General features: G+C 46.5%; 1 protein-coding gene across 6 annotated transcripts in view; it reads right to left on the reverse strand.

Moving 5' to 3' along the window:
- Positions 1–22,146, reverse strand: part of PPP4R1 (protein phosphatase 4 regulatory subunit 1) — a 49,090-nt gene extending 26,944 nt beyond the window's left edge. For 2 of the 6 annotated variants that reach the window (XM_069568643.1, XM_069568642.1), the window contains exons 1-4: positions 21,918–22,132; positions 21,781–21,825; positions 3,305–3,389; positions 2,387–2,493 (exon numbers count right to left, since the gene is read on the reverse strand). In XM_069568643.1, coding sequence (XP_069424744.1) covers positions 2,387–2,493; positions 3,305–3,389; positions 21,781–21,825; positions 21,918–21,924 — 244 coding nt within the window. In that variant the 5' untranslated portion in view covers positions 21,925–22,132. Of the gene's footprint in view, positions 1–2,386; positions 2,494–3,304; positions 3,441–4,784; positions 4,838–21,307; positions 21,380–21,780; positions 21,826–21,917 lie in introns of those variants that run through there. The other 4 variants (XM_069568641.1, XM_069568640.1, XM_069568645.1 and 1 more) reach the window with 4 other exon arrangements.
- Positions 22,147–23,600: the final 1,454 nt, after the last annotated feature.

Here is a 23,600-nt window from a genome sequence, read left to right on the forward strand (position 1 = left end):
AGCTTGTGTTTCTTCCAGTCCAGTGTTTCTCATAGAACTGTTCAACTTCAGGTGAAGCCCTTCAAGGCAAATAAAACCCCCAAACTAAGACCAGCTAATTTCACCTTACAAAGACTTCATTATGGACAAAAGATGTATCTAACAGGAGTTCTGTATTTTAAACCACTTATAAAATGTATAAAACATTTTGCCGACAAAGGTCCATATAGTCAAAGCTATGGTTTTTCCAGTAGTCATGTACGGATGTGAGAGGTGGACTATAAAGAAAGCTGAGCGCTGAAGAATTGATGCTTTTGAACTGTGGTGTTGGAGAAGACTCTTGAGAGTCCCTTGGACTGCAAGGAGATCCAACCAGTCCATCCTAAAGGAAATCAGTCCTGAATATTCATTGGAAGGACTGATGCTGAAGCTTCAATACTTTGGCCACCTGATGCGAAGAAATGAGTCATTAGAAAAGACCCTGATGCTGGGAAAGATTGAGGGCAGGAGAAAGGGATGACAGAGGATGAGATGGTTGGAGGGCATCACTGACTCAACAGACATGAGTTTGAGCAAGCTCTGGGAGATGGTGAAGAACAGGGAAGCCTGGCGTGCTGCAGTCTATGGGGTCATAAAGAGCCAGACACGACTGAGCAATTGAACATCAACAATAAAACATCTACTTAGACAAAAGAAAACGTAAAAAAATATAGGAGTCTGAGATGGAGGAAACGTAACATTAAAAATATTAAGACCAAAACTTCCTGATATCTGACAGAGAGACTAGAACCCTCAAACTCAAGGAGGCTGCGATGGCGTGGCTCTGACAACCCTCTGGCCCTGACACCGCTCCCAGACGACTCCTAAAAGTCAGAGGAGCTGCCCAGCAGGCCTTCCTGCCAACCCAGCTTCTCCTCAAGTCAAGGCTCTCTGCATTACTGTTTCAAATCACAAGCGGTGTGAACTCTCAGGCCAAGAACAGTATAAATCTTTACAATCTAGCCCTCAGTCCCCTCGCTTAAGCTTAGTTTTTCTAAACTGCAGGACTAGTAAACCCACTGTTGACCAAATGGGCCAGTGTCCTAAGCTCCCCAGGCCCGTACACCTCTCCTTTCTTCTCCCCTCTGTGCCATCAGACCCAGTTCAGATGCCTCCAGCTGTCTGAAGCCAGCCCCGATCCTCCCTGCTACGGCTTACTGCTAGTATGTCGGCTGCACTCACTCAACTGTTAATTTGATGACAGGAATTCTTATTTATCTTGGTAATGGCTCTGACATTCAACCTAGAACCTGGCGGGCTCCAATCCATGGGGTTGCAAAGGGTCGGATACAACTGAGCAACTAACACTTTCACATATTAAAAAATAGCAGTGCAGGTGGTAAACAGGCAGAAGAAATACAAATTCTGCCTTAAAGAATATCTAGGTCTCTGCTAATAAAGGAATAAATACAATGGAATGCAACAATGCCAAAATTTTAAGTTAAATTGTTTATCTCTGCCAAATCAAAAATAAACTTAAGTAAAAATAATAACTGATGACACTCCCCTAAAAGCACTTTGGAACAGGCATATACATGAGCAATTACACAGAACATCATATGAGATAATAATGGAATATTAGTGAGCTTACTCACTTTTTTTTCTACAGAAAAATAAAACTATCTAAGGCTGATGTGAGTAGTAAACATATTTCCATAAAAAGAGACGCTCACCAAAAAATGAGCTCATCTAAGAATAAAAGGATGAGAATGCTGACATGCCAGAAAGTTTGATAGAAATGGAAAAATAACCCATTTCAATAAAGAGATCATGGATTTAAGAAAAACATTTATTTCTGAATTGTTTCTAAAATCAAATATAGGAATATGCTCAAAGCAATATTAGGTTAAAATGGTAAATTTTACCTATGTTTTGCCTCAGTGAAAAGTATTTTTTAAAAACGTAGTAAACTGTATTCTAAGTCTCAAAACAAGTTTACCTCGTAGGCAGACTCTCCTCCTATCTGCACTTTAGAGACAAACAGCTTTAGTTTTACATCGAAATGATTAACATCTTTTAAGTAAGAATGCATTTTTTGTCAAAAAAGTTTTATAGCCCACTCATCCCTTTTTACTTATTCAAAAGAGTTTAGTTTTTATTACAGTAATAAAATAGTCATTATGAATGTACATGATGCAAAACAACGTCCTTAGATTCTTCTGAAAAATTTCCAAAGTCAAACTAAATGGGCCTGGTATATAAAATGTCTGGATCTTAGTAACAGGTTTTTTTATTTTCTTGTTACTCATGGGTTAGATAATTTAGTTAGGAAATATTTCCAAGAAACCTCATGTTACACTTAAGTTTTTCATTAGTTTTTAGAAACTTAAATATGATAAAAGAAACCTTATTCTGCATAAACACACACCTGAGTCATCAGCTAATCTGCTGATTCTTTCCAGAACAGCAACGCACTCTCTCTCATCATCACACACTTCCCTCAGCGTGTCCAGCAGACTCCGGGCCACCATCTGTCTGCACAGAAGAAGGTTATACCCTGGTCAGTGGCACCCAACAGTTAGTATGCAGAATTTAAAAGCCAGAATCCATACGGATTTAAAAAGCTTTTCTTAACACATTTTATAAGTGACAATTTTCTAAGTGACAAATACTGGTATGGATTTTATTTTAATTAAGATGAGACTGAACATTTACCAGAATGCTTCACCTTTATCTGACAAATTTCTAAGGTCACTGAAAATTTGTTTCAAGTAACTATTAATACTTTCAATTATCACAGATAGGGGAAAAGTATAATTATTTTCCATATATAAAATGTTATCTTTACATATTTGATTAAATGAGTTTCATACATCTGCACTCAGAAGATGCTAGAAAGACTTTTCAATTTCCCAGAGAAAATGGGAATTTCCCAGGTGGTCTGGGGGCTGCAGGTGGAGAAACTGCAACTGGGGAGAGTGAGCACAGGTCCCGCCCCGACAGCCAGACACCTGGTCCACGGCAGGGACACACCGCCCCCTGCTGGAGGAATAACAGACTCCTCAGTAGCCACTGCACATGAATGGCAAAATGATGCTTAACAGCAAAAAAGTAGTGGGGTTTTTTGGTTGTTTTTTGCCAAAAAGCCAAGAAAGAATGCGTTTTCTTACAGGATGGAGGAGTAACGCGTGTAAAGGCGGCCACAGCTGTGACCAGTAGTGAAGCTGGGTGACTCTCACTGCCTGTGGCAGTAACACCTGGTTTACACTGGGTACTTCTGTGAACTGAAATTCGTGCAATAAAAGCCACCCTCCCACCTCCCCCAGGGGCGAGCACATGCACGAACCTGTTAAATACGTTCTCACTCGCAGCATACTTGTCCAGTCTCCCCAGCGGCGTCAGCATGTCATCTTGCGAGACGAAGTCCAGGGCTGAAGGTGCAACAATCACATCAGACTCTGAGCTGCAGTCATCCAGACCAACTATCAGAGACATGAGAACAGTCCTCACACACCGCGCACGGAGAGGCGCCCGGGCCTCCCGGGCAGCACAGGCCAACCCGCCCCTCGCTGCGTCTGGAGGGCACACAGCCACAGGAGGAGCCGGGTCGGAGGCCACGGATGACAAGGGGCCTCCTCTCCTCCTTCGATGGGTGCATTCTAACCGCCCCGAGAAGCACAGGGGTCAGAGGCCGCAGATGCTCTGTCGTGTGACCAACTAACAGAGAGACCAGAAAAGGGTGACCCCACAGGCCTGAGAGCCCACACGCCCAACCAGACCACTGCCGACCTGTAAATAAACGAAGGGTCAGACACCGACAGAGTTAATCCTGCCAGGCAGCCAGAGAACCCACACTATACAGAGAAGAACAAAGACGAGAATTACAGCAGCCTTCTCGCCAGGAAGAACACAAGCCAGAGGCAGCAGAGCAGGTCTGCAAGGGACTGAAAAGCGAAGGCGCCAACCTACACCTCCAGATCCAGTGAACGGAAGTCGCTCAGGTATCTTTGAAATTCATGTCTCTTGAACATAAAGAGCCTCTTGATGAAAGTGAAAGAGGAGAGTGAAAAAGTTGGCTTAAAGCTCAACATTAAGAAAACGAAGATCATGGCATCTGGTCCCATCACTTCATGGCAAATAGATAGGGAAACAGTGGCAGACTTTATTTTTCTGGGCTCCAAAATCACTGCATATGGTGATTGCAGCCAGGAAATTAAAAGACGCTTACTCCTTGGAAGGAAAGTTATGACCAACCTAGACAGCATATTAAAAAGCAGAGACATTACTTTGCCAACAAAGGTCCGTCCTGTCAAGGCTATGGTTTTTCCTGTGGTCATGTATGGAGGTGAAAGTTGGACTGTGAAGAAGGCTGAGCGCCAAAAAATTGATGCTTTTGAACTGCAGTGTTGGAGAAGACTCTTGGGAGTCCCTTGGATAGCAAGGAGATCCAACCAGTCCATCCTAAAGGAGATCAGTCCTGGGTGTTCAATGGAAGGAATGATGCTAAAGGTGAAACTCCAATACTTTGGCTACCTGATGCGAAGAGCTGACTCATCTGAAAAGACCCTGATGCTGGAGGGATTGGGGGCAGGAGGAGAAGGGGACGACAGAGGATGAGATGCCTGGATGGCATAGCCGACTCGATGAACATGGGTTTGGGTGAACTCTGGGAGTTGGTGATGGACAGGGAGGCCTGGTGTGCTACGGTTCATGGGGTCGCAAAGAGTTGGACACGACTGAGCGACTGAACTGAACGTAAAGGTGAAACAAAGACTGACTTTTTCTGACATAGAAAAGCTGACAGACATCAGTAGCAGCAAACTTACAAGAAATACTGGAAGTCCTGGAACCAAAAAGAAAATTACCCCGGATGGAAATCGGAACCTACACAAAGGAATGAAGACCATCAGAAATGGCAAATGTGTGGGCAAACACAAACGCCTCTTCTTATTGAAAAAAAATAAAACAAAACACAATCTTTAAAGATAACTGCTTAGGGCAAAACTATGCACTGTAAAATAAAGAGAAAAATATACTGTGAAGTTTATAATAAGTGCAGAAGTAAAATACACGGCTGTGTGTACTCAGTTGTTAAGTTATGTCTGACTCTTTTGTGACCCCGCGGACTGTAGCCCACCAGGTTCCTCTGTCCATAGAATTTTCCAGGCAAGAATACTGGAGTGGGTTGCCATTTCCTCCTTCAGGGGATCGTCCTGACCCAGGGGCTGAACCCAGGTCTCCTGCATCTGCAGCACTGGCAGGCAGAGTCTTTAGCACTGAGCCACCTGGGAAGCCCAAAACATAAGATTACAACAGCACAAAGGCAGAAAGAGTGTATACTGTATACATATACATGAAGACTGACGGTAATGAGTCAGAGGAGCACACTACTCATAAACTTTGCAGCAGCTACTAAACACCAAAAAACCCCACCTGAAACATACAGCAAGTAAGGCAATAAAGGCCATTAAATGGAATCACAGAAAATACTCAGACGAAAAAGAGAAGGAAAGGAAGACAAACAGGAAATAGCAATATGAGAGGAAAATCAAACCGTATCAGTAATCGCAGTAAGTGCAAACACTCTAAACACCCCCAATTAAAAGGTAGAGAATTGTCAAACTGGACTAAAAATAACACCTAACATGAAAATAATTTCTTACATACAGAAAGATCTTACCAGGTTATTCTGATCTACGAGTTACAGCAAAGTACTTCATGCGTTATGAATCAGTTGTAAAACCACCCAGGCACTATCATTTGGCCTGTTTCCTCCTCTAGGATTGTTGGCTGGCATGACCTGGAAGGTGCCTTTATGCAGGCTCTAGAATTCTATGACTATGACCAAACTGTTTCATCAGTCGCACACCTGTCAATCTTAAAGATAAACATGAACATTGCAGGTTCTGGTCCCTAAAAAGGCAGGGGCTGTTGGGAAGAGTGCCAGAACAGTGACAGTCACGCATGGCTGTGTTTAGGACAAGCCTGGAGCACTCACCCTAAAAGGCAGACCCCCCCACGTCTCATGTTCAGACCCTGATTGTGCAGGTGTGGAGTGAGACTCAGAAGCGATCGTTTTTAATAAATACCCCCAACAGGCTTAAACACAGATTGTCGAACAACTATATTTGAGAAATGCCAAGAGGGGAACAAACCATATTCTGCCTCCACTGTGTTTCTGTCTGTCTTCACATCGTGGTTGAGGTTCGTCTCTACATGGAAGGGAGTGCTGTGCCCCAGCAGGGTGCTGGGGCAGACATACGCTCCCCAGCGCTGCAGCCTCCTGCCAGCACTGGTGGACGCCCCCTGCCTGAACATCCTCTCCAGGGTCAGGACTTCCTCGTCAACTCCTGACTGGACTAAGTGGCTCTGGATCTTCTCTTTATGGAGGCAGCAATGATCTAATTACTGTGGCTACAGACTGCATACTTAAGTCTTTACCTAGCCATCCTGCAAATGCCTGCCGCAGGTGACAAGTAGGAGAAGCACACAAATAATCAATAAAGCTTTCACCACTAAAAAAGAGAAATCCTGCAGCATAAATGATGGTACAGTCAGTAACATCCTAGATAAAAAAGACAGAACACAGAGCGTGAACGTAGCTATGCTGCTACAAGGACTGTGAATAGCTTATGCAAAGCGGTGCATTAATTTAAATAGATTATGGTAGATTAACGATGCAAATTACAATCCTGAGGAGCCCTGGCTCAGACAGTAAGAGTCTGCCTCCAATGCAGGAAACCTGGGTTCAATCCCTGGGTCGGGAAGATCCTCTGGAGAAGGGAATGGCTATCCACTCCAGTATTCTTGCCTGAAGAATTTCAGGGACACAGGAGCTTAGTGGGCTACAGTCCACAGAGTTGCAAAGAGTCAGACACAACTGCGCGACCAATATTTCCAATTCCAATGTGAAACGTGCAAGAAAGGATGGCTAGAAAGCCAACTGGGAATTAAAATAGAACGCTAAAAAATAATGAGTTAATATCCCCAAAGAAACTCACAAAAGGAGCAACAGAGAAAAAAAGACATGAAGAGAAATACGCAATCAGATCAATAATTACATTACTTATAAATAGACTAAACATTATAAGTCAAAAGGTAGAGAATCACAAACTAGCAACAAGGTAAAAACTACAGATGTTACTCAACTATAATCTGTCTATCAGAAATGTATTTTTAAAGTCCAAATTTCAACCCATGGATTGAAAAGAAAAGGATTAAGAAAAAAAGACATAAAACGTGACACAGCACAAGAAAGCCAGCGTGGCTATTTTATCATCAGACAAAACAGGCAAGGAGCATCTCAGGAGAGGAGGAGGATCTTTCATCACCTGACATGTGTGCTCCAAGGCTGCCCCTCCTTTCTGGAACACTTACTTGATTCTGGATTCTTGGACACTACATAGTAATAGCCCCTTACAGTGCTCACTGCTTTAAACATCCAACTTCCTCCACTGACGAAGTGAAAAAATCATGTTGGCTTTTAATGTCATTTGAAATTTCAAAATGACTCAAAAGCAATGAAAACAATGATCATTCTGAAATGTTTTTTCAAATTGTATCTATACTCCCCAAATCCCAAGGCTCCTCTTCCCCTGTAAACCCATCCTGGGTAGCTGAAAGGGGACCAGCATGGAAAGGAAAAATGAAGACGACCTGAATGGTCAACATGAGACAGAATTCCTACACTTGTGCAGGAAACCCTCATTTCTCAAAATTTAATATTTAATTATAAAATAAAAGCTTCCATGAAGAAGCTAAATGATACAAGTGTCAACAAAAACTTGTGTTTCTTAGTGAATTTTAACAGAATTCCTTACGGGAAGAGAAACCTGGGATATGGACTGAAGCCCTGTCCTTAAGGGTTAGTGCATCTTGCCTCAAGTCAGAGTCAACAGATTCTTCTAGTTCAAATCAGACCAGAATCAAATGTGTTACAATGTAAATAAAGAGAACATCCAGGAAAGGGGAACAAGAGAAAGAAATGCTAAGACAAGGGCCTTCATCTTGTTACTTATAAAAGTGAATCCCTCCCCTTGTGTGAAACTAAGGGGCCACACAGCAGAGGTGGCCGTTGACACCCCTGCAGGTCAGGAAGGCTCCGTTCGCTCCAACCCCACTTGGGCACCAGCAGAAACCCAGAACCACAGGAACCAATACCCCAACTTCCAGCCATTTTAAATTCAAGGAAAACGACGTCTTAAAATGTAAAAATTTTAAAGCTGGACCCATTTGAAATGTAAAGATGAGAGGTCCCTACATGGTTACAGCGAGAGTGACGTGACAAGGACAGAGGCTCGTTAAAGTTAAGACAAATCTGAGTCCAAATCTCAGGTCCTGCTCCTCGCGAACTCTGCCTGTGAACTTGTGCAGGTCGTTCATTAACTTGGCTGCATTTCCTCACACAAACACGTGTTTGTTGTCAAGTCTTTCAGACACACAAAGAGAACATCTATCCCGCACCTAACACAGTGTCAGCTAGGACATCAACATTCCCTCAAACCTACAATTCACCTGTTTCTGAGACAACCTCAGCACGGTTTCCCTGAGTTTTAAAAGTCTTCACCCATCTCACTCAACCAGTAAGCAGGACGCTGTCTCCTGTTTACTGTGAGTGTCAGGCACTCAACGGAGAACACAGATACAAAACCTAGACAGAGTGTGCACACACAGAAGTGTCTATGAGCACACATGTATATACAGGCATGCACAGACACAGACACAAACATGCTCCACAGAGCACACACACAACGTGCTCTTCACCTTACATGGCTAGGTGTGCCCGGAGAGCAAGAGAAGGCCTCACAGCCCAGTCCTGGGAGGACACGGGGCTGCCCCGCGGGACAGAGGGTGGAAGAGTGTCCTAAGCCAAGGAGCCTAGGGACAGGGTGTCAAGGAAAACCAAGTCACATCAAGACAGATGAGAAGACGTTCAGGGCACAGGGTTCACACAGCAGTGAGGCGGGAGGAAGGGGAGGGGCCCAGATCAACCTGGCCTTCTGCATTTCAAAGAGTTTGCAAAATCTTCCTACTTGGCTGGAAAACCTGCCTTTGAGATTTTCCAAGCAACAACATAGTTAAATTCAACCATTACGTCCTTTGAGCAGTGGACATATTCAACTATATGAATAAGTGATTTAAATGTGATTTTAAAACATCAATTGTTAATTAAAACCATATTTTTCATTTGGAAAGAAGCAGAGCTCGTCATGTCTCTCCCAAGGGCAGGGTATTCCAAGAGCACCAGAGCCTGAAGACAAAGAAAATCCCTGCTGGAAGGCTGGCGTTAGATGATTGGTCGGGCACTGTAGGCTGTTCACTGGAGTGGGCATCTTTGCCTAGCTGGGAGTCAGGAAGCTTGCTGGTGATCATCAGGGGCTTTTGGCAACAGTTACAAAGGGGCTCAGCCAGCTTGAAGGTGACCTTGCTTCTGGGCTCCGATTCTGTGGCCTTGGTGCGAGGCCTCCCACCTGCGGCCTGGGGGCAGAACTCAACATCCCTCATCCTGACAGCCTCCTCTCTAGTTCCTGGATTCTCTGGGAGTACGTACTCCATCTTGAGTATTTCCCACCTTTCTAGACCATCCTTGCTTCTTTCACAACCTTTTGTGTAGGTGGTTTCTCTTCCCCCACTCTGTCCTCATATGGATGCTGTTCACACACACGCCTCTCCTCCGCTGGATAACCCCCAGCTTCAACCACACTCGCAATGCAGAGGACCCCAACGTTCTCCTGCTCTGATCCCCGCGTCCAGGGCTGCAGGTCCTTCAGGGTCTCTGCATCCATGTCATGTGTTTTCTGAAAACCTAACTGTCCAAATTAGTCTTATAAAAAATCAGTTTCTCCTGCAGACTCTCTAATGACCATCACTTCCCCAGGAAACTGAGTTCTCAGGCATGAGGCCTGCAAGTACTTTTCAAAGCCCTTTTCTTGCCCCTGTTATTTAATTGGTCGCTGCTGCTGCTGCTGGTAAGTTGCTTCAGTTGTGTCCGACTCTGTGCAACCCCATAGACGGCAGCCCACCTGGCTCCCCCGTTCCTGGGATTCTCCGGGCAAGAACACTGGAGTGGGTTGCCATTTCCTTCTCCAATGCATGAAAGTGAAAAGTGAAAGTGAAGTCGCTCAGTCGTGTCCTACCCTCAGCGACGCCATGGACTGCAGCCTTCCAGGCTCCTCCGTCCATGCAGCAGACTTAAGAGACATGGTTTCAATCCCTGGGTCGGGAAGATCCCCTGGAGAAGGAAATGGCAACCCACTCCAGTATTCTTGCCTGGAGAATCCCATGGACAGAGGAGCCTGACAGGCTACAGTCCATGGGGTCACAAAGAGTGGGACATGCCTGAAGCCACTGAGCACACGCACACGCGAGGTACATGAAGCTTTCCCGACGAGTAAGTCAAGCGGGTGACTTTAAGGGCTATTCCAGACCTATTTCCAGGAATGCTCCACCACAGACATGCACCAAGGGTGTGGACCCAAAGTGTTCCCATCCACAATCTCCCACCTCCCTGAGCTCAAGACTGCATGGCCCCTGAGCAAAAACCCTCCACTGCACAGCACAGGGACCCTCTGACACACGGACAAAGGCGTTAAGATACCACCTCTCTGAAGGCTGTAATACCTACTTTCACAAGTCAGGTATTTGTTCCACAATGATTGATAGCTCATTAAAAATAATTTTCAGATTTTTGACATGTAAGTTGGGAGAAATTCAAGAAAATTAGTGGCACTACTAGCAAAACTCTTTCCATCCACTTATCTACATCAACAAAATTTCTCTGTGCTTACAGCTCTGAAAATCAAAACTAAAACTTATGCTAAATAGTCTCATTTGAGCAATAAATTATACTCACCCATGAATACATAAGTTATTTTTTAAACGCTCCACTTTATTGAGACGCTTATTCAATAAAATTTTGTTTACCAAGTGTTTATTATAATTTGTAATACATTCTGGTGGATCAACTGAGTATTAATAATAATAACAAAAACAAAGTTTTAAAGATTTTTATGCCCACAGGAAATTAAAAATTTCTATTTTTCCTTATATCTTTGGTGCCAAAAATAAGTGATAGAGGAATCAATAAAACTTTCAAGCATAAAAATATATTAAGGTAAAATTTTGTTAAGGAAATAGATCAAAGAACAATGGAAAATCCGCAATTTGAAGAATTTATTCTTAGATTTTTGAAAATGGCTAATAGTGTATATATGTGCTATATTATTTAAATACCATTTTTAACAGTGATATGACAGTTTCATTTTGAAAATACCTTTAAACTTAAAAAACGTGAGTTTTCTAAATTATTTTTAGAAGATATCCAGTAGTTAAGTGTGAAGACCACTGCCCTCCACCATCACAATAGTCTACTGTCTACTCGCCTCCTCATTCTAACCAGGCTACCCGGCCTCCCCTCCCCCACCCACCTGGATGCACCCCACCCCCCCACAGCCCACGCTGGGGGCTCTTTTCTGCAGGTGCCTCAAGCTCTACCGTACCAAGCTGCTCCTGGTCTGCCCTCTTTTTCCTCATTGCAGTTGAAACTCACCTACTCACAAATACCATCCAGGAAGTACTTCCTACTTCTGATAAAGATCTCTTCCTCCAATGAACTGCCCCCATTCTTGGGGGGGGCCGGTGCTTTTCTCCACCAGCAGTCGCAGTGTTTCATTTTCTTCCTTTCCTTTTGCCCTCCAAACCAAACACAGATAAAGTCCCAGAAGACAAAGCCTGTTTGCTAATCTTTTTATTAACAAGCAAACCCAGACAATGGAGTCTCATGCTCCTGAAGAATGCCTGTTCACTCGTAACTGTTCATGAGGAGGTGGTCCAGACACCCGTGAGGGGATGAGGGTCCTTTAAGAGCACTTTACCCCGCCCCACCCCCCATTCCCAACATCATTAGCCTATCAGCACCTCTGAGAAGCACGGCACCTGAGAGAACTGATACATGAATACACCCTAACTTTCTCCAAGCTTCATCAAAAACATCCTTCTATCCCCACACAGCCTCTAGGAAGAGCTGCTAAAACAGGAAAAAGCCAGCAGTCTGACACCCTTCCATCTTCCCCTTGATAATGCTAAGGCCACGATAAACTTGCCCAATTTTGTTGTTTCCCAAGTCCTTTATATCAGAAAATGGAAGATAAGACAAACCATACAGATTTAATCATTTTTATAAGAACTACCTTAACATTTAGGGTTTTACACATTTTAACAAATAAACCTACAGACAGAGAGGAAGGGCAAAATCTTCTGAAAAGCAGAAAGCCGGCAAGGAAACTGATTCAGGTGAAAGTCACCAACACACACTAATGCCAAGAGGTGTGTAAGGCTTGCCTGGGGATGGAAAATCCCCTGGAGTCAAATCACTGCCCTTACTAACAACAGAAGGAAAAGGAAAGATTCTTAAAGTAGAGAAAGCTGGCAGGCATCACACTTTAACCGAGAGCAGAGAACTGACATTAGGTGCCTTCTGAGACAAGCACTGGGAAAACAAGGGAATTACTTACACAGCATCCCTGGAAAGGGAGGGAGGGAGGAAGAAGCAAGCAAAACCTGAATTAAATCATGAGGAAACATTAAAACCAGGTTGACTCCTCAAAACTCGCTATAATGAATGATAAAGGCTGAGAACTTTTTCCAAATTAAAGAGACAAGACAACTAAATGCAGTGCAGGGGCCTGGAAGGCAAGACAGTTGCTATAATTGATATTATTGGACCCCTGGTGAGATCTGACAATGAACTACATATTACATAACTGATCAGTGTCAAAGTTACTCTTTCTGAACTTGCTGTCAGAGAAGCCTGGCCTTACTCTCAGGAGATACAGCCTAATGGTCAGGTCTAGACATGGGTGAACTCCGGGAGTTGGTGATGGACAGGGAGGCCTGGCGTGCTGCGATTCATGGGGTCACAGAGTCGGACATGACTGAACTGAGACAACTTCCTCTTAAAAGGCGCAACAAAGAAGATTAAGTATATATTACAGTTGTGTGTCTAATTATAACTGTAGAGAGAAAAAGAGCAAATTGCCAAAATGGTAACAATGCTGAATAGAGGTGAAGAGTTTGAGGAATTAACTATGACACCTGTGCAACCTTTGTGTAAATCTGAAAGTTCTCAAAGTAACAAGTAATTGATTTAAAAATAAATCAGTTCATTATTTTACTGCAAGTTAGGTTTATAGCCTTATTCGGCTTGACCAGAAAAATCACGATTTATCTTGGCAAGCATATACTGAAGTCCTACAGTATGGGGGCGCTCTGCGATGGGTGAAGAATTAAAGGCTCCAGATGTAGCTCCTTGAGCACCTGCTATATCCAGTATCAATTTCTTTTTTTTTTTTCAATTTCTGACAATATAATGCTTATCAGAAATCTTTTCTTTGAATATTAAAGTTCTTAGAAATGATCTTTACTCCTAAGAATAAATCTGTCCTAGAGCATATTTAATTTAACAATTGAATTTAAGCTGGAATAATGTGCTAAAATCAACCCTGAATATTGACTGGAAGGAATGATGCTAAAGCTCCAATACTTCGGCCACATGATGTGAAGAGCCGACTCTCTGCAAAAGACCCTATGCTGGGAAAGACTGAAGGCAGGAGGAGAAGGGGACAACAGAGGATGAGATGGTTGGATGGTATCATCGACTCAATGGACATGAGTTTGAGCAAGCTCCGGGAGACAGTGATGGACAGGGAAGCCTGGGGTGCTGCAGTCCGTGGGGTCGCTAAGAGTCGGACATGACTCAACAACAACACTGAGCCAAAGTTCAATCTATGAATATTTCAAAAAACATGTCCCTAAAGTACGCACATAAAAGAAGCAGGGGTGTGTCTACCTGCTCTGCAATTAGGTACCAAGACCTCGTTGTCTGTGCAGTACCTGCGGGTCAGCGATGCGGCATTCGGAGCGCTCGCAGGCGTGGACTCGCATGCATTATAGATGGGGAGTTTGTTCCTCCATGAGCAAACGTGTCACCTGCAGTCGTGCTAACCCAATTGCTCAATTAGTGATACTTTCGTTCTGTATGTGATCCAAATGCAAAAGTCGAGCTAATCCAGGGCCAGACTGCCACCAATCCCTAGAAATGAAGCGCTGAATCTACCTGCGTCTTGAAGTTTATTTCCACCAAAAACTAACTTGACAGATGTCAAATCTGACTCTGAATACAACTTCCAAGCTGTATATAAATTTCAATACAAATCCAGCCACAAGAGTTTGGACTGATCGCTTTGATAACCAGACACATCGGATCACATAGCACCCTTCCCACCTCTGCTCCAACGACTGGCTCCCTTACACACGAGTGGGTTAAAATACAAAGAAAAAGGGTACACTGTGCCTCCAACATTCCCATGACAGACAGGTGCTACTTGGACACAAATGAGTTTACCCACCAAATAACATGGAACATGCTATGACCTTCACATCCTCCAGAACCTTCAGGAGGGCAGATGACCTAAATTAGTGATAAATCAAGGGAAGTCACAGCTGGCAGGCAGGAAAGGCACAGTAATAAGGAGTAACACAATAATAAAGACTGTCGGGGTTCAGGAAGATGGGGAGGGGGCGGTGAATGGAGAGTAGCATGGAAACACATACATGAACACGTGTAAAACAGACAGCCAGTGGGAATTTGCTATGACTCAGGGAACTCAAAGGTGCTCTGTGACAACTTTGAGGGGTGGGACGGGGCAGGAGGTGGGAAGGAGGTTCAAGAGGGAGGGGACATGCATACCCATGCGTGATCTATGTTGATGTATAGCAGAAACCAACACAATATTTTAATTATCCTTCCATTGAAAATAAAAAAAGAAAGAAAAAAGGCATTTGGTGATTGAAAGCAAGATACAATTGCCCTGTGACAAAGAAAAAAAAAAAGACTGTCAGCCAGCTCTAGATGGGACCTAACCCTGTCAAGGCAGGTGACAGAGCAAATCACTTAACTGTTCAGATGAGCCTCATCAGGTGCCACTTCCGTGGTGAGTAATTTAAGGGGCTACACACCTCACAGGTGGAGTGTCAGCAAGGTTACAGCACAATGCCCAACACACAATATGACAATCCATGGTGATTTAAAAAATGAACAAACTCCAGAAATTTCTCCCACTTCCCTTCTGCAGCAAGTTAAAGAGCTATGTCAGTGTTATGAAGCAGCTTGGATGGGATGGTAGTTTGGGGGAGAATGGACACATGTATGGCTGAGCCCCTTTGCTAAGCACCTGAAACTATCACAACATTGCTCATCAGCTCTACTTAAAAAAAAAAAAAAATTTAAAGAGCTATGTTAGATGATATTTAGGAAAAGAACTTTTAAAACCTACAAGGTCTGAATTGTAGCTGAAGCTCCAATACTCTGGCCATCTGATGTGAAGAGCTGACTCACTGGAAAAGCCCCTGATGCTGGGAAAGATTCTAGGTAGGAGGAGAAGGGGGCGACAGAAGATGAGATGGTTAGATGGCATCATGGACTCAATGGACATGAATCTGAGCAAACTCCGGGAGACAGTGAAGAACAGGGGAGCCTGGCACGAAGCAGTCCCTGGGGTCGAAAAGAGTGGGACACGACTTAACGACTGAAAGACAACGAAGTCTGCCTCCACACCATCTCTATCTGCAAGAGCTTGGGTCTACACTTTTTCATGCTTGACATGAAAAGAATGAACACATAACCTGCCCTCTAGCTCCTGGTTTCTATAATCCTGGAACCACTGGCTCAGGAGACACACAGCACAACTCACGTCCATGTGATCCTCTGAATGATACAGCAAACCAATTTAAAAGGTGAAGTTTTACAATATTCTTGTTACCACTGAGGCTGACCCCAAAGGGCGAAATGTGCTTCTTAGCAAGACGAAAACAAGCAAACAAGCAAAATGTTGCTTCTTTTAATCTGGTAGTCAGTATTTAGATGAAAGTGAATTTAGTAGTTAGACAGATGAGCTTTATTACAGTAGAACATGCAAAGAAAAATGTCTTAAGAATTTCACCACTTAAACTTTCATAAGTTATCACACCTCACTACACCCTTAGATGTCATTCTGTCCGCAGATTAGAACATCAGACTCGTGAAAGATTTACAGTTAAAATAAATGACACCTGGGATGGCCTTAAAGCACTCTACTGCCTCCCCTACAAAAGTTCAGGTGTTAGAAGGTGGATAAGTGAAAGCTGAGTGGTGGGTTTATGATGGTTCATTTGCTTTTGTGTATTTTTTAAAAAGCCCGTTAAAAATATTAACAGTACTTACTTTAAAAAAAATGCAATTCATCATATTAAAAGACTAGAGAAAAAATCATAAATGCAGAACAAGCATCTGAAAAAGTCCAACGTTCAATTCTAATTTCCCAAAAGGTCTCAGGAGACTCAGGGGACTTTCTCAACCTGAGAAAGGGCATTTGTGAAAAAATAATACATTGAACATCAAGATTCAAAACTTCCGCTCTTCAAAACACACTGTTAGGACAATGAAAGGAAAATCAAAGAATGGGAAGTTGCATTTGCAAATCACGTATCTGAGAAAGGATCTGTGTCTGGAATATACAAAGAACTCTCAAAACTTAGAAAACAAATAACCCAATAAATAAACGAGCAGAAGATCTGAACAGACACTTCACCAAAAAAGACAGATGCTGAAAGAGCCATGAAAAAAATGAGCATTATCAGACTTGACGGAGATGAAAATTCAAACTGCAAAGTTGTGCCAGCAAAGGTGCAGGGCACCTGGGTTCTCCCACACAGTGGGGTCGGGGGGGAGAGGTAGGGGGAGACTGCACAGCCACTCTGGAAAACGGGCTGGCAGCTTCTTAGAAAGCTCAGCAGCCAAACCACCCCCAGGTACACACCCGAGAGAAGGGAATGGGTATGTCCACCAAGAGACTTGCTCCTGAGTGCTCAGAGCAGCGTGGCGGAGCCAGCCCTAAGCCTAGCAACACTGTAAAGTCAGGAAACAGCTGAGGAAAGTAGGTACTTGCTCCAGATGGTATGGATCGTGATACAGCGGGTGAAGGTCCATGGCCGCAGCCTGGAGTCAGCTCTGAGCTTTATGATGACGGGTGCTTCTTACCCTACATTCAGCTATAAGCACAGCATGATAAATGCTCAAAGACTACCCACACTGGTACCAATCAGGCAGGAAAACAAGTCTGCCCCTAGGTCTGGGGAGAAGGGGGCTAAAAAGACCAACTCAGGAGGGGAGAACTGTAGGGAGGTGGCCCAGGGGCCTGTGCTCAAGTCCCCTCTTACAGGCTCCAGGGAGTGCGGGCCTTTCCACCACCTTCCCCAAGGTGCAGGGATGTGTCACCTGCCCTTCTCTCAAAACATTAAAACAGCTGTATTTTCAGATCCAACTTCAAAGCCCAACAACTTCCCAATTTAAGGGTAGGAACTGCCCACCCTATCATGTAGCTGACAGCAAACATTCTCAGTCACCAGGAGAGAGAAATCCGAAATTCCAAAATATAAGGCACATTTTGTGAAGTAACGACAGTTCAATAAACAAATACAACACCTTTGTCTGGACCAGAGGAGGAACAAGGCCCGGGCATAAGAACGAACAGAAATCCCCGCGTGTAGCTGTCTGGGTCCCAAATCCTGCAGCCACCAGCCCAAGAGGCCGGCACAGCGCACGCGGTTACAGAGGACAAAGACGACTCTCCCAAGAGGACTCTTTCTTTGAGAAATTCCACAAACGGGATCATGATCCAAGGCATCATTGACCGATTCCATACGCACATGGGTGCCACTAAACCCATGTTTAAACCCCTTTCCTAGGACACCAACTATATTATCTCCAAAGAGAGACTTCTCCCGTCCAGTCTTGTCGGTAGCAGTCGAAACATGCTACCAGTCTCTTGACTCACTCTCCCAAATCCCCATTTAAAAACTCTTCTAAACATGGTTTTCAAGGACGCCTTCCTCGGGGTTTGCGACCCACTGACTGGCCACCTGGGGACACACACTCTGAACCTTCCCAGGCAATGTGACTCCCAAGAAGCTTATCAATCCCAGTCTCCCTAAGTAGCCGTGGGCACAGAGGCTCCGAAAGGAGTGAGGCGGGGTAGTTACACCCCATCAGTCCTGGTTCTATCACTAACTGCTTCAAGCCAGAAAAACAGCACTGGGCAACAGGATTCCAAAACTTTAACAGGAAAAAGTCATGCTATGCCATATTCCAGAACACAGCTCCAAGGCCCGTCCGAGGCACGCTAGTCACAGCTGAAAGAAATTAACATGAAGACTAGATTAGCTGTATTACCCACGAGCCTCATTCGAATCACCCCTCCCTACCAGGTTAAATTAAACCTTAGGCAGCATGCTACATGCACCTTCAAGGGTATTATTCTAAGTACAGGTTCAAACAAACTGCCTACACTAGCTGCGGCTGCTCGATGGTGCAAACTCAGGAATCTAAAGGAAAAATGGTCTTTAATATAAAAATACTCTAAATATTAGAATCAGGAGGTTTGGCTTAAATTCTGGCTGGTACTTAGAGGAGTTTTGTCCCCTGAGAGAATCATTTGGTCTCTATGCATATCAGTTAATATATTTATTATTATCAGAACACCAGAGTCTACAGATCCCATCGATTCTAGGAAGAACTCACGTACGAGAGCAACTGGAAACCACTAGCCTGGTGTCATCTTTCTCTTAGAATAATATTCTTCAACATATTACTTGAACCAAAATTTAAACTTTAATGAAACTCCTTCAGTGAAATTATTTTTACAAACACTAACTCATCAAATCCTACTGTATCTGAAGTCCCATCTTACCTACCCTAGAAATCCAGCAACTTAACTGTACACCAGAATTGTGTCTGTGAAGAACTGATGACAGAAATTTAAAATCTCCTCCTCCGAGAGTCTATCTGGAACTCCACACTGGAACCCATCATCCCGGGAACACAAAGGGTTCCCTAGCTTGGAAGTCGCTCTGCTTTCTCTTTGAAATTCAAAGTGCCTCTCATCAGCGGTTAAGTACTGGAAATATCACTTTTAAGCAAACTGAGTTTTTCAATGGGCTAGTCTCCTAAACTTAATAGTATCGTACAAAGATGTCCTGATAAGGAGTCTGCCTGCAATGCAGGAGACCAGGGTTCGATCCCTGGTTTGGGAACATCCCCTGGAGAAAAAACTGGCAACCCACTCCAGTATTCTTGCCTGGAAAATACCACGGACAGAGAGAAGCCTGAGAGAGTTCATGGGGTTGCAAAGAGTCAGACACAACTAACAGACTCCACTTCTCTCTCTTCTCTATGATCCTTTGAGGTGTACATACAAGGTACCATTTTTCACACATTAGGGGTTTTTTTCCTCCAAGAGTATCAGTCAAGTCCATCTCTGACCAACCCTTTCCTGTTCTACTCACGTTTCTACTGATTCTACATAGAGACTAGAGGCTTAAAATGAAACAAATCAATGAATGACCTGAGACTCTCATTTCAGGATCTGGTGATGGCCCCTTTTCAAGATCTGGATCTCACCTGGGGCCTCCCCCGGGCTCCCCAGCTGCTCATTACTTGTACAACAGCACTGACTCTCTTTTGTCTTAAGTCTAGGACCTGCAATTAGGAAAGGCCACCAAGAATCTGGAGCTCAAGCAGCTGACTCAACCCTTGGTGTAGCTGAAGGGGCAAGCCCCGAGATAGCCTCCGCCAGCATTGCCCCAGGCAGAAGACCTGGCTCGGAGACATAGTCCAGCTGTGCAGGCAGCCCAACCCCCACCTCCTCCACCCCAACATCTCTGGTCCACTCCCTTGTCCAGGACATGCCCAGCCTCTCCATTTCCTCCCCAGCCATCTCACCCTGGCCAAGGCCCCATGGCTAGCTTCCCCTCTCACCCACCCCCTCCCTTCACAACAGGCCGTGAGGGGTCCTTTAACTGGCCGTAGGTAGGTTCCAAGATGGCTTGTTCCTGAATATTCTGGGTAAAGCCATCACCTGTAGAAACTGCAGCCACTAAGAAAAATAAGCAATTATTCCAACAAAGACTTCCACCAAACTATAAATATGCAAATAAGCTACCTGTACCTTCTAAGGTTGAACATTTTATCCTAAATTGAAACACACTCGACAGCACTCAACAGTAAATCAACTGTACTTGAATAAAACACACACGGAGGGAACAAACAGGATCTTAAAAAAGTTAAGAGCACTAGCAGCACCTGTAAATATGTAAATTCTGTGGCGTGATGTTCAACATCAGTATCCCCTCCCTGCACTTTCTTTCCAGCTTCCCTTATAACACCAACAAAAATTGTAGTCACTATTTACCAGGTATTATCCTAAGTGTTCTGTGTGAATTAATTTATGAAAAGCTCTAACAGCTCTCTAAGGCAGCTAACGTTAATTACACCTATTTATAAATGACTACATTTGGCACTGAGAAGTTCAAGTGAGTTGCAGTCTGCTCAAACTGAGGACGCCAAGGCTGGAACTAAGCAGTCCTGCTCCTAAGCCCGGTCTGTCCAACACTGTACTGGGATGCCCGGACACCTCACTGTCACACTTACATCATCAAAGCTACTTGGGAACCGCTAGAAGGGCACAGAGCGTGATCGCCTCTGCTGCTCTCCCCTCAGCAGTCTGGACAGTCCTGAGGAAATCAGGCCAAGTTCCACACCGGTGGGCTGCCCCTTTCAGACTGTGCTCCTTAAGGATGAAGGAGAAAACTGCAGCTCATCTCTTAGGCTTTGATTATCCAGGGCACCCAAGTGACAGTAAATGAATGAGACAGTCCTCGACACCTGCTGCAGAGGGGCGTCTTCCACCGAGAAAAAGCCTTGGGCCTAAACACACGCCTGAGAAGGCCCCGCATGGGGACAGTCCTTAGTCAACTCTCCGAACCTCTCCAACGCTAACCCTGCAGGAGCCCCAGAGCTGCGGTAACCGACACCTGAAACTTAGCAGGTGCGCGCGTCCTAGTGGACAGCACGAAAGGAGATGGGAGAGCCGGCCTTCACTACATGAGCACTGCTGCCTTCAGAGAGCCTTTTTACTGAAGAAGAAGAAAAAAAAAAACGTAAACCCAGACTGCACCAAACGCGAGTTTACGTATGGTTCATTCACTTTAGAAATGTTTTTTTCCTAAAAGCTCCTTATAAAGAGTCAGTTTCCCTCACGTCACTCAAAATACCCCGTAATTTAAAAACTGAGCTTAATTTGGGCAAGGAAACCACGTTAGACAACGCTAGGGATCAGCTCCCGGCACCTACAGGAGGGACGCCCAGGTACAGCCCCCGGGGGACCCCCGAGGCGGCCCGGACCACCTCACTGTTCCCGGAGCCCCCACGTCCCCGTAAGCCGCCCCCGCTGGAGCCGCCTCCCAGCTCCCTTCCGACCCCGGAGCAGAGCACGCGAGCGGGACGCCTCCTTCCCGACGCTCCTCCGGGAACAATGTCAAACTTTTTGTTTTTCCTGAAGCACAAGACTCCTCCACTCGGAAACTTCACGGTCCCCAGGAAGCCAAGCGTGGAGGCGCGGGAAGGCCCGGCCAAGCCGCCAGCCTTTGCGCCGAAGAAAGGCGGTAGATGCTTGCGGGCCCGTCCCGCCGGGGCCGCCCCTTCCGCCTCCGCGGACCCGGGCCCCCAGGACCCCTCAGCCCGGACGCCGGACCCGGGCCGGCGGCCTCGGCGGGGCTCTGGGCGGCGGGCGGCGCCCCGAGCCCTGCCTGCCGCGGCCCCGGCCCCGCCGACCAGCCGCCGCGCTCCCGCTTCCGCCGCCGCGGCTCCGCCCGAACGGCCGCCCCGAGCCGCCGAGGCCTGGGCTCCCCGTCGCCCGCGCCCTGCCTCCCGCCCGCCCGGCTCGCACTCACATCCGTCCGCGTCCTCCGGCAGGTCCTCCTGCAGCAGCGACAGGTCTGCGCCGAGGGAGACAAGAAAGGCCGTGAGCCCGCCGCCCGCCGCCCCGCGCCCTCGCGTCCCCGCCCGCCGCCCGCCGCGGGGCCCGTACCCGCCATCTTGCGGCGCCCCCTCCTCCGCCGTCGCCCGGGGACCCGGGGCTCCAGGGGCGGCGCGCGCGGCGGCCGGTGGACGCGCGCGGGGGGCGGCGCCGCGGGGACGCGCGGGGCGGGCCGAGGGCGGCGGGCCGGGGGCGGCTCCGGACGCCGGGCGGACCCGGCCCGCCCCGCCCGCCTGCGAGCCGCTCCGCCTGCCGCCTCGCTCGCTCCGCCCTCCGGCGCGCTCTCGGCTCGGCCGGCCCCTCGGTGCGCCGAGTCCGAGGCGCTGCTGCTGCTGCTGCTGCTGCCGCCGCCGCCGCCGCCGCCGCCGCCGGGGCTCCGCGCCGTGTGCCGGGCTTAGCCGGGCGGGGCCGCCGCGCGCTTTGTTGGGTCACTGGCGCCGCCCGTCGGCCCGCGGGCCCCGGTCCCGGCACCTGCCCGCCCGTCTGCTCGGCCGCGCGCCGGGGCCACCTCCGGGCGTGAAGCGCCGCCTCCGCGCCGGCCGCCGGGTGCGGCGAACAAAGCCGCGGGGACGGCCCGGCGGTGGGCGTGCGGCCCGGTTGCAGGAGTACCAACGAACCTCGCCCCCGGGGTCGTTGGGATTAAGGAAGAACGACAGGAGCCGAGCACTGAGTACTGGGCGTCCCGCAGGTGCTGGGGAACAGCGCCTCGCCTTAGCTTTTGTCTGTAAATAATTTAAATAATTGTCGTAGCACTCGAGGCGCTCGGCTGAAATTTGCAGCACGCGTTCTGTTACTTCCGTCTTTCCATAAGTGCTCAGGGATGCACGCAACCGCCCAGTATGGAGGGGGCCTCAGCCCCAGTTCCCTGCCCCACTGCCCACTGGCCTCTGTCCAGGACTCAAGCCTACCTACCGGTCCCCCAAGGCCTCCAGGATGGTCATGCCCTGAATGACCGTTACACAGGGACGTGTGTAAATGACGCCACGTTGGGGGTCTGGCCTCGGGGGAGGAGACGGAATTCCGACTGGTCTGCACGATGATCTTAACCAAGGACATTATATTACATTTAATGCCGTGAAAGAAAGCCTCTGAAATACGTAATTCTGGATAATAAAATGGGTCCCACGTAGCTATTCAAAATACTTCTCTCTCAGATGTTACAGGTTGCAATATGGATTTCAAGAAGAGAAGTCAAAGTCGCTCAGTCCTGACCCGACTCTTTGCAACCCCATGGACTGTAGCCTGCCAGGGTCCTCTGTCCATGGAAATCTCCAGGCCAGAATACTGGAGTGGGTTGCTCCTTCCCTTCTCCAGGGGATCTTCCCAACCCAGGGATCAAACCCAGGTCTCCTGCATTGCAGGCGGGTTCTTTACCGTCTGAGCCACTGGGGAAACATGCATTCCATAGTATGTATTATTAATATTTTGCTAGAGCAAGAAAAACTGGAATAGCATCTCTAACTCTAGTGTCTAGTTTTCTAGTGTCTGTCTAGTTTAACAAAATAATTAAAACTAAAAGCCAAATGGCCATCATCTAGTTCTCTCCTTCCTTGCAGGACACTATTATGTAAATTCAGCTGATACTCTCAAAATGACAAGGAGTTAGAAATTCACAACTGTCATTTGACTCAGTCTATGAGAGCTTTGCCCTGCTAATGCTACCACTTCAGTAATCCTGGGTGGAAAGGGGAGGGCAGGGCACTGGGGTCTTTCCACTAGCTTGGGGTCTCCCTG

Source organism: Ovis canadensis, chromosome 23 (assembly GCF_042477335.2).
Source record: "Ovis canadensis isolate MfBH-ARS-UI-01 breed Bighorn chromosome 23, ARS-UI_OviCan_v2, whole genome shotgun sequence".
Taxonomy (NCBI): Eukaryota; Metazoa; Chordata; class Mammalia; order Artiodactyla; family Bovidae; genus Ovis; species Ovis canadensis.